General features: G+C 35.0%; 1 protein-coding gene across 1 annotated transcript; it reads left to right on the top strand.

Moving 5' to 3' along the window:
- Positions 1-222: 222 nt before the first annotated feature.
- On the top strand, positions 223-12,256 carry LOC121529823. Its single transcript, XM_041817817.1, has 4 exons — positions 223-425; positions 6,156-6,641; positions 6,681-6,894; positions 12,086-12,256. The coding sequence occupies exons 1-4, from the start codon at positions 223-225 to the stop codon at positions 12,254-12,256; spliced, it is 1,074 nt and encodes a 357-aa protein (XP_041673751.1).
- Positions 12,257-15,019: the final 2,763 nt, after the last annotated feature.

Here is a 15,019-nt window from a genome sequence, read left to right as displayed (position 1 = left end):
TACCGAAGCTTCAACATACGGTATAGTTTTATAATATAAATCGTAATTTGAGTTTTCCAAATAAATAAATTGTAAAATAAATTGTAAATAAACTTTTTGTTTATTCCTGACTTAGGAGGATTGGGAACGTCTTGGGAAAGTTATACCCTTTATGTATAAAAGTGAGAACAGTCAAATTGTTCAGCATCAGTTCGTCAGGAGAACCAAATCATACATATCACCATGAGCGTAATATCCGTGGAATTCATCGATTCTGTTCAGGCTTTGACGGATGTCGAAATCCTTGACCAAGACTCCCATGTGGTGGTCATTGAAGACTCGGAGCCAAACTATATAATGGTTCTAGACGAAGAAGACACCATAGACAGCAACCCGAAGGAAATATTCTCACCCACCTCAACATCTACTCAAACGATTCCACAAAAGTTGGAATCACTTAAATGGGAAGATTTCCCATTTAGAGATGAAACGATGGATGTATTTGAAAATGAGTTTTTGTAAGATCACTTTTAATGTTCTCAAAGGATTTATAAAGATGTCCCGGAAGAAATTGTTTTTCCAGACGACGACTACCTCTTTGACGATGTAAAGCGGATGACTTAGAAAATAAGTATCTAAATTAACTGAAAGATGAAGACGATAAGTTTTTAATAAATGTTGCCAATAGTATAGATATTTAAATAAAAATTGTATAAAAATAAAATAAAATAAAATAAAAATATTTAAAATTCAAATATAAAAATCTATTTTTTTTGCTCCAATGTTAACTGAAATAAATAAAACCGTTAGTTACTTTATCAAAAAAATATGATTATTTTATTCAAAAAATATAATTCAGTATGTATGAACTTTGGATGCCAGCGCATCTTCTAGTGGTACTATTATCCGGCCACACCCACCCATACGCCCGCCAAGCTCAAAAGACGGTTTTCGCATTTTCAAGAAAACCTGATATCTCTGATATCTGATATGATGTAGGTTTTTATGATGCCCCGTTGCGAATTGTTTTTTTCCAATCTAGCCACATCCACCCTAACGCCCACAAAACCCGAAAAACCAAGAATGCAAATAACTCGGGAACTAAAATAGCTAGAAAGTTAGGCTTAGGAATACGTATTTTAGAGATGTCACTGCAACTCGACACAAGTTTTCATCTCGCCCCGCCCACAAAAGGTGGAAAACTGTGGCGTCTATAATAATATTATGAATGCCTTCATTAGACCTTGTTAACTTATTTCTGTTAATATCTATCGATTTATCAAAGATTTTTCAAATCGGAACATTATTTTGCTACTTATGAAGAAAGTTAGGTTATAAGGCCTCACATGGTTTTTGACGTCACTATCAATTACTCAGCATGCTTTCTCCGACAATAGGTGGCGCTTAGGGAAATTTCCACTAAAAAAATTAATGTTTTAAAATTCTGTAAAACAGTAAAGGGTATCTTATAGTCGTGGCACCCGACTACAGCGTTTCCTCTTGTTATGTTTTTGTGTCTTGTTTATAGTTTTCAATATATGAAGAAAATATTAATTATTTGTCTAAAATCTGTTATAAGGTTATATAGTCTGAAGTACTTTTTTTATTTTTTATTTTCTTCTTATTCTTTTTTTGTGGACTATAATATTAGGTTGTCAAAAAAGTCTTGCGGTATAAAATTGGTTACAATGAATGAATTTGAATGAATCGCATGTTCATGTCAAATAGGCGCCGTTTTGTTCGATGACGCGATCCCAACGAGATGCCATCTTCATAATGCCCCTCTCATAGAAGCTCGCTTCCGTATTGGCAAAAAACTCGTATCGTGGCGCATCTTCGACCACCTCAACACCAGAACGTAAACGTTGATACCATCGTTGTGCGGTGGAAATGGAAACTGTATCGGGTCCATAAACTGCACAAATTTTATTGGCGGCTTGAGGTGCATTTATGCCTTTATCGTAGTAGTACTGTAAAATATGCCGTATTTTCTCTTTATTTTGCTCCATCATTGCGACGCTATAACTCACTAACGAATTTTCAAAAAGGTGTAGTATGACCTGATGCGACGAATAAAACAAGAACTACGCGCTTTCAGCGCCAACTAGCGAAAATACCGCAAGACTTTTTTGACAACCTAATATATTATATGTTCATAAAGCTGCCTACCTTTCGTACTCAAATTTTTTATGACATCCACAAGTGTCGATTCCTTCAGTATCTGAGTCCTTACTCCAGATACATTTTTCCAGGTGTACGCCATGGATGGAAGTTATAATTTTAACTTCTTCACACTCAAGTAGTTTTGAATTAATAAGGAGAAGTCGCAGATAGTGAGAATTTTGTACAACTCCATCAAACTGTTTGAGAAACAATTTAATTTGATTCGAATACATAGTGTACATCCAAGACTTTAAGTTTTAAATATGATTCTCTTTACGGCCTGCTTGCCGAATTTATTCTAAAATTTTCACGTTTTCTTTTTCTTTTCTACCCTGACATACGTGTGCAAGTGATATTTACCTTCCCTTATTCAGAAAAAGTAAGAGAACATTTTTTTTTCATTTCACATAATACTTTTATTTATAAATTATTGATACAATGAAATTATTTCTCCATTCCTTTAATTTACATAGAGGCGGCATGCGCATGTTTCCAGTCTCGGTCGGTGTTACAGAATGTAAAGTGTTCAATTTCTTCAAGAAATTTCATTATTTATTGAAATGGTTTTCGAGAAACAGGTCTTGTCACAAGTGGTCCCAGCTTCAAAATGATATGAATGCAAGTAGATGTGCTTTGTTTATTTTGAATTAGATTTAAAAAAAATCTAAAATGTTGTAAGCATTGGTTAGAGCACAAACACCACCTTTAACATGATTAAATGTAAACAAATCACCTTAAACCAATGTACAAAAGCCTATAAGTTGCACTCAAGCTTGAGCATAGCCGAGTTGTTGTGAACTAACTGATAAGCTTTTCTGTTCGTGGCTATGCGAAATGTTATGCTGCTCTCGGGAGAACATTAACCGATCGAACCTCGAAGCAGCTGGCATCAATAAACTTTGGAGTCAACTTCGTATCGTTTGTTTCGCTTTTTGGAAATTCCCCAGCCGCTAGTCGCAAGTCTTTTTTTTGCTTAAATTTTATAAGTAATTTTTCCGGGAAAACTCTCCCGGATTTTCATGGCGCCCGAACAGGGACTACGGCTAGTTTGTTATTAATTTTCGCGTCGGAAAAAACAAACAAAAACAGTGCACCTCTCGTCGTCTCGGCATCTGTTTAGTTTTTTTAAATTTGTTGGCGAAAATTCTAGCTGGTGGAATTCGGCGAAGCAGTGAAGTGTTGGCGAAAGCAGTTGGATACGGAAGGAAAGTGCTTGGAAAATTATGACTAACAACAACCAGAAATATTATTACACCCCAAATATACCCAAACATCCGAATAATAAAATAAAAAAGTGAACTGCCTTTGACAAAACTTACGGTGTTTTAAATTTTGCGAGAATTTGAAAATTTTATGTGCGTTATATACATACGGTGCAACTGCAAAAGTACAGCTATATCTACATACATATGTACAAACATACCAGCGTTTCGCCGCCAATTTCGATTCCCTTTTGTGCATTTGCAGAGCAGTTATTTGTCTGCTATATATAAGTGTCAGTGGCTTCTATGCTGTAAATATGTATGTACATATGTAAAACAACACTTCGGTTAATTTTTAGCGCCAATTGCAGCGGCAGTGGTTTTCAAACTGTATATAGCCAACAGTGCCTACAAAACTCGGCAGTGAATTTAAGCCCTGCTCACAGTTTTATGTTTATATGTACATATTTGCCTGGATATTAATTCGGTGTATATTCAAAGATTCGGCCTGGAGAAAAAGTTTAATTTGTTGGTTTTTTTTGTCGGTGTTTGTGGGCATCTTTAACCCGTATGGGATCCACTTAAATAGTTTGGACAATTTATTTGTCAAATGAAATTCAACATTTGTGCATTTTTCGGCTTTGGTTAAACGGCAAACACACATACATGCGTATTTTGTGCATTTTGGTGGTGCTTCTGTGCACATTTAACCCTTATCCAACCTAATAAATTTTTTTTTGGAGAAATTAAATTGTTTAATTTTTAAAATTTAAAATTTAGATATTGTTGGAATTTATTAAGGAAGCATTTTAAGCATTTTGAGAATAAATTTATCCCTTGTGTCCGACTGTTTTCAGTATTTCATTTTTTTTATATTAACCTAAAATGTCTGAGAAAGAAAAGGAATCATCGTCAAAGCCTAGTGCTAAACTAATAGTGGCTATGCAAAAACACGACAGGGTAATGAGTGACATTCAACGTATAAGAACGTCATTCGAGGAAAAAATCATTTCATTCGATAGGTTTCAAATGGAATACCGAATGCAACTTCTCGAAACATATTGCGAGAAATTGATGGATATTCAAGGAGATATCGATGTGCTAAATCCAGTGAATGATTTAAGAGCGTCTGTTGAGGAGATGTGCATAATTACAAAAGCGTTATATCGGTCCGCAATGAGAGAATGCGAGCCTCAGAGACTTAGACAAAGTGATATAGGTGGTTATCGTCATTCGTCTCAGTTACCAAAAATGAATCTACCGAAATTTAGTGGAAAACATTCCGACTACAAAAATTTTATAAGTCTTTTTGAGAGTTTAGTTCACAACGACCCATCTCTAACAAACATAGAGAAATTTAACCATTGGCTAACATGTCTAACAGATGATGCATTAGGTACTGTGAAAGCTTTTCAAATTTCGGATTTAAATTATGAGAAGGCATTGGCTAGTCTAAAAAACGTGTACGATAATAAATGTTTGATCTTTTTTGACACGATTTCTCAGCTGTTTAACCTCCCGCAAGTATCAAAACCCTCTGCATCAGGCTTGAGGTCTCTTATAGACGAAATATCGGCCCTCTACGCATCGTTACAGTCCTTGGGTAGTGAAAAGGAAATAAACAACGCAATTTTTATTCACATAGCAATGTCCAAAGTAGTTCACACAACAAAATCCAGATTTGAGGAACAGCTAGACTATAATACGTCTGATTGTGCGACTCTGTTGAATCGGCGATATCAACATTTAGCTGCTGAAGAGTCAACCAAAAGTAAAGGGAAGCCTAACCAAGGTTCCAATAGAGGATTTTCCAAATCTTCCTTCTCATGCCCACAAACAGATCGCAGACCTGAATCAAAATGTCGATATTGCTCAGCGACAAACCATAGTTTAGGCAGTTGTCAACCTTTCATGGCTTTATCAGTGATCCAACGGTTCGATTTTACGAAACACAATCGGTTGTGTATTAATTGTCTGAATCCAGGTCATCCAGTCAAGAAGTGCAAAGCAGTAAAGTGTCGCGTTTGCTCCAAACCTCATAACACACTTCTTCACAGATACGGGGTAGAGCAGCAACCAACTTCTTCGGGGTCACTTCCTCAAGCGCAAGCCCAAGCACCTTCAGTAGCATTTGATCATCCCAATCAAGCCCATTCTTGTCATGTTGCAAGTAGTGAGCAAGTTATTCTTGCTACGGCTGTCGTTAAGGTACGGGATAGATTTGGACAGTTTCAATTAGCACGAGCTCTGTTAGACTCAGGGTCTCAAATAAACTTTATGGCCGAGGACTTAGCACAGCGTTTGCGGTTACACAGGAAAAAATCCTATTTAAATATCACTACTGTACGGAAGAACGACTCGGTAGTACGGCACAAAGTCCACGCGTCGATTCATTCTCGCGTCAATGCTCATAGTTTCGCTACTGATTTTTGGGTATTAAGCTCCATTTCATCATATCAACCAGATAACGAAGTCAATTGTGCACAGTGGAAAATTCCAGCAAATATTGAATTAGCAGACCCTCGTTTTCACAAGCCTGCAAAAGTAGACTTACTAATTGGGGCAGAATCCTAGAAGGCGTAACACTTCTATTAATCCGAGTTGGGGAAGGTTGTTAAATGCACAAATTCCGTATGATGTCAAATTTCTAATATTACTGTCCTCAAAATCATTTTATGTGTCACTAAAGATCCGCGGTAAACCTCCTATCAAGACTTATGTTGCCGTTTTCGTGTGTTTTTCGTCAAAGGCTGTTCACCTTGAGCTCGTTGTAGATTTATCCACTGGCAGCTTCTTATCCGTTTTTAAAAGGTTCGTCGGGAGGAGAGGGCTGCGGCAGAAGATTTACAGCGACAACGCCACGAACTTCGTGGGAGCGAGCAACGTGCTCAAGGATCTGAGCGCAGCGTTTCACCGCAGTCAGGAAAAGTTGAGAGGATACGCGGCTCAGAGAGGCGTAGAGTGTTATTTCATACCGCCGAGGTCACCACACTTCGGAGGACTGTGGGAGGCAGCAGTCAAGGCCGCCAAACACCGGCTGCTGCGAGGAGTCGGCAACGCCAAGCTGACAGCGGACGAGCTCAGCACCCACCTGGTCGAGGTAGAAGCGCTGCTCAATTCTCGACCAATCGCGTCGACAGGCAACGATCCCAACGATAGAGAGGCCCTGACTCCAGGACATCTGCTTATCGGCCAGCCTCTGATCACGCTGCCGCAAGAGTCCGGCACAGGCGGAATCTCCAACAAGGCCAGTTGCGGATATTTGAGGCGATGGCGAATGCTGTCCGATCTCAAGCAGTAGTTTTGGGCCAGCTGGTCCAAGAACTACATCGCCAGCCTGCAGCATCGCAACAAGTGGTGCGTCGAGGGCCGCGATCTGGAGGTCGGGTGCCTGGTGCTCGTGCACGAGAACAACATGACCCCCCAAAGGTGGCTTACAGGCCGCGTGGTGGCAACAACAGTCGGTGAGGACGGAAGAGTGCGTGTGGCGGAGGTACGGACGTCAGGAGGCGTCATCAAGCGCGCCATCCACAAGCTGGCATTGCTGCCAGTAAGCAACGCTCCTAACGAGGAGGTTAAAACCTTGAAACCTTGAATATAAATTGATACAATATCTTTAATCATTTTTAAAAATACCAAACAACTCGTTGTACTAATCCGTTATAATTCGGTTATATTCGACTAGTCGATCGTGTATGAGTAGGCAATAAGCTTGGGTATTTTCGTTACTTGGTGTCTTCAGTTCAGTTGAAATTGTCACGTCAGTAGGACCAGATTTTACTGTTTCATTTTGATATGATAGATCAGTTACGATAATTGAAGCTTTCATTTTGAATTCCGTTGGTATTAAAAATGGCTGTGACTCACGATTGTAATTGATTGAAATCTTGAATACATGTCATATATGTGAGCAAGCTGATTCTTATTGAAATCAACACTTAAATTATCATAAGGGTATGAGTCAGAATTTAAATGAACCTTCAAGTTTGATAAATTAATTGTGACAAGTTTGCCGTTCAGTGCAAATCCGATTTTGATTACTTTGAAGGTTATCAAGTGATAAAAAATGTTTAAGTGTATTTGTCATACCAACAAATCGAGTCTATCAATCTCGCATCCATTTATTGCGTTCTTGATTTCATCCAAGATGTAAGCCATACAATTATTTTTAAAAAATGTTGTAACATTATCAGTTGTAGAATCGACTGTTGTATCTTTTCTAATAATTCCTTGAAAGTTGAGGTAACTTTCATGAGGGAGCACATACAAGTCTTGATTTTGAATAGTAATTCGAAGTTCATCGTTTGATTTAAGTGTTTGATTATACGACGAATAGGTATGAAACTCTTTTGTCGAAATACTCTCATCCGAGTAAACTTTTTCTCGAATATTTAAAACTTCATTCATTGTTTTCTTCCAGTATATTTTTATTAAGTTTTAATTTTGAAGCCTAGAGACTTTAAAAATAATTTATTTTTTAAAGTTAGTTAGCTTCTTTTTAGAGTTGATCCTCTTTCTATTGCTTTACAATTAGTAATGCTTTGTTGAGTGTATAAACCAGGACTTTTATTATAAATAATCATTCTATTATGCGAATATGCATCCGAATTGATACATTTTCACCACGTAAATTTACTAAATCTCCGTTCTGATCTACTATGCGTATGGAGAGTGTGCTTATTTCATCACAGTTGATTGGCAAGTAAATAAGATTATGTGGTATCACATTCATTTTATAGCCAGGAGGAACATTAATACCGAATTCGTGTTACGTATGATTGGGTGTATTGTCTACATATGAACCACTAATGATGTTACATTCCAAACGAATAGTATTAATTTTTAAAATATTGACAGTCTGATCTGATAGATATGTTTTTGTTAGGTGTGGCTGTATAACTCTTTTATCAAAACCAAAAAGTTGACCAATTAATCGTTCCTTATTAAAGTAAACCGGCTCTCGAGTGCTGGTTATTTCTAGTTGAAGAGTATTGTTATTGCTTTCAATTTTAATTAAATTTTAAAATGTTTTTCAATACCGTACTCTTTAAGTTTTTTTTTAAATATAATAATATAATCATTTATATCATTAAGTTCAGAGGATTCAGTAGGAATTGTGATTACATTAGTTCCAATATGGAAGGGATTGTTCTTTTTCGTCTATATTTGGGATTGAATTGTACATATTAAAATCAGTTAATGCAAACTCAAAACGTCCATCCAATTCGATTGGTGGAAAGTAGTTTGTATTTATAATAGAACTATTTCCATTCAATGACAAGGTCACTGATCTAGACATAACGAAATCTGTTGTTAAACTGTCAAAATGTTGGTTTTTAGTATATTTTTATACCAAATCTAAGAACTTTTTTAATCAAAATAAACAGATCAAAACTTTTTCTATATCTTCCATTATCCATATCGTTATCTTTACTTATAAGCAAGAATCCAAATTTATCCTCCCAACACTTTTTACAAATTTTACGAATGTGACGTACCCCATACCTGTATTAATATGAATTATATATATATGTCGCATATTTAAATCGTCTTGTTTAAGCATTATAATAAAGTTGGCATTGTCACTAATCAAGTGTTTAGGTATATGGGTATATGTTTGACATAAATAAAAGGATTCGATATTCTTATGACGACAAGCTACATCATCAAATATCATTATAAAGTTATTTTTTGGTTGACTGGGGTCTAATACACCATCGTTATGAGAGAAAGTATGATATCCCATTCCTTTAATAGGTTTTATTAATTTTTCCAAGTACTCATATTTAGGTTTATATAAACTCTTAGAAAACACATAAATATTCTCGAATTTTAATCCTATCAATCTGAGCATAATACTTGTTTTACCACAATTTGAAGGTCCAACAATAAGAGGACTTATTGTATTCGGTAAGAGAGAACGATGTCGTAGAGGTTGTTTTTTTATCGTTTTCATCTTTGATATTTCTAGAGATAATTTTTGTTTTTGACTTATTAAATAATTAATAAATAAACTGAATGAGGCTTTATAGCATATTCCCATAAAATGGATTTACATGAACGTCAAATTGCAGATTCTATATTAATTGATAAAGCTTGGTAACGTTTAAAAGCACCAAACAGCACTCTTGGTGAAAAATCAGCCAATCAGAAAAATAACCAACATTTAAAAACAAAAAAAATTGCACGAAAATCAGTTTAATCGACAATGGGTTCAAAGAAAAACGTGAAAGTACCAAGAATAATTAATATACCAAAAATTGGTGGTTTTTTTACCAATCGGTAAGTTAGGTGGTGGACGTGCAGCCATTTCAAAAACAATAAACAGATAGATAAAATGGCGAAAGAGAATATGAAGGAGAAGAAAGGACATAATAGAAAAATTAAAACTGTTGCTATAGGAAAAGGGTTATATCTCAACCCTTATAAAGCAGGTTATGGATTCTACCTGAAACCATATAGTCAGGGAAATGGTATTAAGAAGCGAAAAAACTAATATAGACATTACAACTTTTTCTCAAAAATGTTTACCAAATTATAGAGGAGTATTGGGAGATTTACTTCCACACTCTCCAAGAATTCGAGAATATGGTATAGTAAACCTAGATGATTCACAATCAAGTGTTACACATTGGGTCGCATATAACAAAAATAAAAACGATATACATTATTTTGATGGTTTCGGAAATCTACAACCACCTAGAGAACTTGTCAAGTATAATACAGTATAATACAATACAATACAACTACGAGAGAGTTCAACATTTTGATAAATACAACTGTGGTCATTTATGTCTTCCATTTCTACTTTCCTTTGTCTATGGAGTGAGTCAATTACCCATCGTTACTTACTTGTATGTGTGACTTCTGAATGGTATACAAATCGGGACTGCTTACTTCAAAATTCACAGTCCAAGTTTCGACTTTACATTCAGCAGATGTTGTACAAGTGAACAAAAATCAACTGATTAACAACAACAAAACCAACTGAATAGCAACAAAAAAAGGGATTAACAACAAAAACAACAGAGAACAACAACAACAACTACTATAAGAACGAGGAGACTACAGAAGTAGAATTCGATCCTCCTGACGAGGATAGTAGGAAGGGACCTGTTAATCCGACAAGTTTGGTTTATGTTTTTAACGACAAGAACGAGGAAAAGATAATGCCGCAGAAACAGAGTTCGTACCAATTGTTAATGATGAAAATAAGTCAAAACGATTAAAGCTTGAGACGGTTAACAATTCAATAGATGTAATATGAAATCTATTTCATCAAAGGCCAGGATGACTGAAAATGTAAAATTCCCCATCCTCAAGGTGGAGTGTAAAAGGACGAAGATTGGAAAATCCCTTATTCTGGAGTTGGAGGCCTCTTTTCTATACACCCCAGAAAGGTATACACATCTTCGGGAGGAATTTATTGCGGAAATGGTTGATGGGAAATAATAATATGCAAAAAAGGGATGATAGTTTATATTAAGAAATAAGTAAATAAAATATAAAAAATAAATAAAAACCTATATTTTAATTACATTAAATCAATAAAATTTTAAAATCTATATAAACAATACATTTTTTTTAGGTGAGGTGATAAAGTTTTGGTAAAATGGCTTGGCTTTTCAATGATAGCCAGCTGGGTAAATAAAGACGAATTTTTATAGTACAAATACCAAATTACATTATTAAATTTAGAAATAAGAACAAAAAATTTTATATTTACATGCGTATAAATGTAGAATTTTATGATATGTATGTAAAGTATTATATTTTTTTATAGAACTTAAAATGTTTATTAAAATGTGTTACTAACTTATGAATGTGTAAGAGCTGCCGGTTCGCTAAAGTTCCTATTATCGGCCCTCCTGACCTTCTTCATCGCAACTAGACGCTGTAATATTAGGCCCTTCAACATCAGCTGCCTTGCGCACGTCATTTCCCATTTCCCTTCGTCTTTGTTATTTCGTATGGACCAAGATACTCGCTTGCCAGCTTACGTCTGGCCACAAAATGTGTTCTCTTAATGGCAACAAGATCTCCAACTTTATATGACTGCTCTAGCCGGCTTTTTGTCGAAATTGCGTTTGTAGACCTGCTGCGAATGCTCTATATTTCGTCTCGCCTCCTCACGTTGCTTTTGACGCTCTTTGTTGAATTGACAGATCAACTCCTTCTCTAACATCTGCAAACATGCTTCAAATGGAGACATTTTAAGAGTTGTATGTACATGTGAGTTGATGGCTTTCTGAACCGCAGCGAAGTGTTTGAACCACTTGGCTGGCTCACTTGTTGACAATTTCGATATGATCGACAAAATTGTACGGTTTACCCGCCTGTTGTCGTCTTTACGTGGTCTACCTTCATCCCGTCCAGGAATTGAAATCCATCCGATGAGTATTCTGCTCCTCTGTCCGTAATGATACGCTTGGGCAGCCCGAACACATTGGACCACTCGTTTAACCTTTTGACCACTTCCCCATGGCCAGTCGACTTATTTAGAAACAGCTATACGAACTTGCTGACAGCTAGTAACTCGCTTCCATTGACATTTTCGAAAAGAACGCCCCCTTTCCGTTTGAATTCTTTATAAGGTCGTTCTTTTACGATTTCTATGATTGACATCATAAAATCATCTTGTTGTTGCGCTTTCCTTATGCGACCTGTCAGTTCGGTGGTGACCACCATACGGAAATTCGCGAAACGATTAATAAAGTCTACATGCTGCATTCTATCCCCAGCGCAATGCTGCAAAGTACAATATCCATATAGCATATCCGCAAATGAATTCCCTGAAGAATCCCGTCAATCCCAATAGCCTCAATGGTGTGGCCCAGAATTTTCAAGCCATACTGCGCCGCATTCTCCAAAACCCGTTCGGTCTTCTGCAAGCATACCTCTGGCGAATCTGATTATATCATCCATGTAAAGCTGCATGTCTCCAGAGTTGATTAGGTTCTGAAATACAAACTGAACAAACCTGATGAAATCAGCTGGCGAATTTTTAAAACCAAAACGACGATTTGCGCACAACTCCGTCATCAATAATCTTGCGCTGCGTAGGGACCTCAACAATCTTCATGGTTAATCTCAACTTTGTTCCTGGGATCTCAGTATTATACGTACAGACGGACGGACAGACAGACGGACATGGCTCATTCGTCTTCGCTATTCATCCTGATCAAGAATATAATTTCTTTATAGGGTCGAAAACGCTTCCTTCTACCTGTTACATACTTTTCAGAGAATCTAGTATACCCTTTTACTCTACGAGTAACGGGTATAAATATTATTTTAGAAACAAATGTTCATAGATTAGGGTATAGCGTAAAAAATCGAATTAAATGTTCACGTGCATTTAAATACACTAAAAATATTTAAAAAATAAATAATGATAATGAAAATCCTACAACATCCACTCCACTTCGTACAAAGACTGGTTTCGATCGAATCAAAACCAAATTATATATATTGGAATGATGTGAATGAACTAGTCGAACGGTTACAAATTTTAGTGGCATCAAAAACAGCGGGTAACAACAATCACAATAATGAGATTTTTTCAATAATAGAGGAACTGCGAGAGGAGGGAATTATTGCTTAGTTCGAGTATATATATTAAACACAAAAAAGATTTTTCTTTATAATCATCATGTCTGTTGACAAGGACATTTTTCTAATGATAGGGAGCGATCAAATCATTTAAAAAGAAGTATTAAATCAATTGAAACTTTTTTAATTGATACTGATGATAATCTAAACGCTCAAAATTAAAGAGTCAAAAACGTCATTAAACCCTTAGATGACAACGACTTAACTACAAATAGGACAAATAGTCGACTGGCAAAAATTCCAAATCTTGAAAATAAAATAGAGTTCTATAACAAGAGAGCAGATAGTACTGATCAAATATTTGAGAAAGCTTTTGAAAAGATAAAAGTTATTGAGGAGTATATTTTTAAGTATGTAAAAAACCGACAGCGATACCAAAAAACACAACAATTGAAATAGAAGGTGTAGCCTTTACACATATTCGAAGAATATATGATAAAACGAGCAATTGTAAACGAGTTGCACGGACCGTCCCGCAAACATTTTCAACGAAGACGGGTCATTATGAAGGGACTTTATCGATACTTATTAAATGTAATTGATACTTTTTCTAAATTTGCTTGGGGTGAAGCACTACAATCAAAAAATGCCAATGATGTTTCCCAAGCAATGAGTGAGTTTAGTTTCAATGGGAAATATAAGTGGATAGATATTTACAAAAATTCTATGTTTGATTACAATAATAGGGTACATAGAACCATAAAAATGAGCCCAATCAATGTCAATACAACTAATGAAAAACAAATATTACAAGACTGTTATAATAACATAAAGATATATGTTGAGAGTAAGCTACGAAATGGCGATCACGTTCGTATCAGCAAGTATAAACATGTGTTTGAAAAAGGGTATACACCAAATTATACAACAGAAATCTTTAAAATTATAGAAGTCAACAATACATTCCCCAAACATTTTTACTTGAAGATTATAAAGGTAATCCGATTCAGGGTGGGTTTTATAAAAAAGAACTCAAAAAGACGGAATTCCCGAACACATTTCTAGTTGAGAAAATTTTAAAGCGAAGAGGTGATAAAGTTTTGGTAAAATGGCTTGGCTTTCCAATGGACGAAGCCAGCTGGGTAAATAAAGATTAAATTTTATAGTACAAATACCAAATTAAAAGAAAATGTAATATTTAATTTTTATTTTTGTTTTATTATTATTTTTCTTTTCTTATTATAACATATAATTAAATTTAATAAATATATTTACATACATATAAATGTACAATTTTATAGTATACTAACAATTTTAATAAAATATATGTTTTTTACAATTTATTTTTGTTTTACTTATATTTACCACAATCTCCATCAAAATAAATCATTTCCAATTCAATTGACTTACAAAATAATTCTTTTTCTATGTTTACTTGCTTATCTCTAAGTTCATTTAATGTATTGACATATGTAATAATTATAATCATCGTGATTTAACATTGTAAACTCTTTTTCATTATGTTTTCGTTTTCTTTTACTATCATTAGCACAAAGCACATTCTTTATACTCTTTTTGTTGATATTTTGTGTGTTCTTGATCTAAACATTGTCCTCCTACCATATAGTGGAGTTCCAGTGAGTAAGACATTTTTATAATGATCCATAGTTAAATTTCTGGAACTTACACCTTTTGCTTTTTTATAAGAGTTTTCAACTTCATCTATTTTATAGCTATAAACTTTGGAGCACTCATCATTAAAATATCCTAACCTTTTTTTTAACTTTTTTTAAATTATATAAATCGACTCTTCTATCTGAATAATCGGATGTATCAAAATTTGATTCAATATCAGCACAAATATCCTTATAAAAATTATCAGTTTTTATTGTATAGATGAATGAGTCTGTATCCATGTAATTTAAAATTACATTTTCTTGAAATTTGGGTTTCATGTATTGGTAATGAAAATAATACATTTTCCACTTTGATAAGTCTAATACAGCAAAACCCAAATAAATTGGCTTATCAAATACCACCTAAAATTTTTTTTCATTTGGATGTCATTGTACTCGTCATTTATTTAAGTTGCACTATGAAATTTGAATTTAGAAATTACATTT

Source organism: Drosophila eugracilis, unplaced genomic scaffold (assembly GCF_018153835.1).
Source record: "Drosophila eugracilis isolate 14026-0451.02 unplaced genomic scaffold, ASM1815383v1 contig_1911, whole genome shotgun sequence".
Classification (NCBI taxonomy): Eukaryota; Metazoa; Arthropoda; class Insecta; order Diptera; family Drosophilidae; genus Drosophila; species Drosophila eugracilis.
The sequence above is the reverse complement of the archived record's forward strand: the minus strand, read 5'-3'. Positions and strand labels throughout refer to the sequence as shown.

Excerpts from the sequence above, each read along its gene's own strand:
- LOC121529823 (XM_041817817.1), top strand. The coding sequence starts at position 223 with ATGAGCGTAATATCCGTGGAATTCATCGATTCTGTTCAGGCTTTGACG. Across the intron at positions 426-6,155 it reads ACTCAAACGATTCCACAAAA|GTTCGTCGGGAGGAGAGGGC; the intron begins GTTGGAATCACT and ends CGTTTTTAAAAG. Across the intron at positions 6,642-6,680 it reads ATGCTGTCCGATCTCAAGCA|CCTGCAGCATCGCAACAAGT; the intron begins GTAGTTTTGGGC and ends CTACATCGCCAG.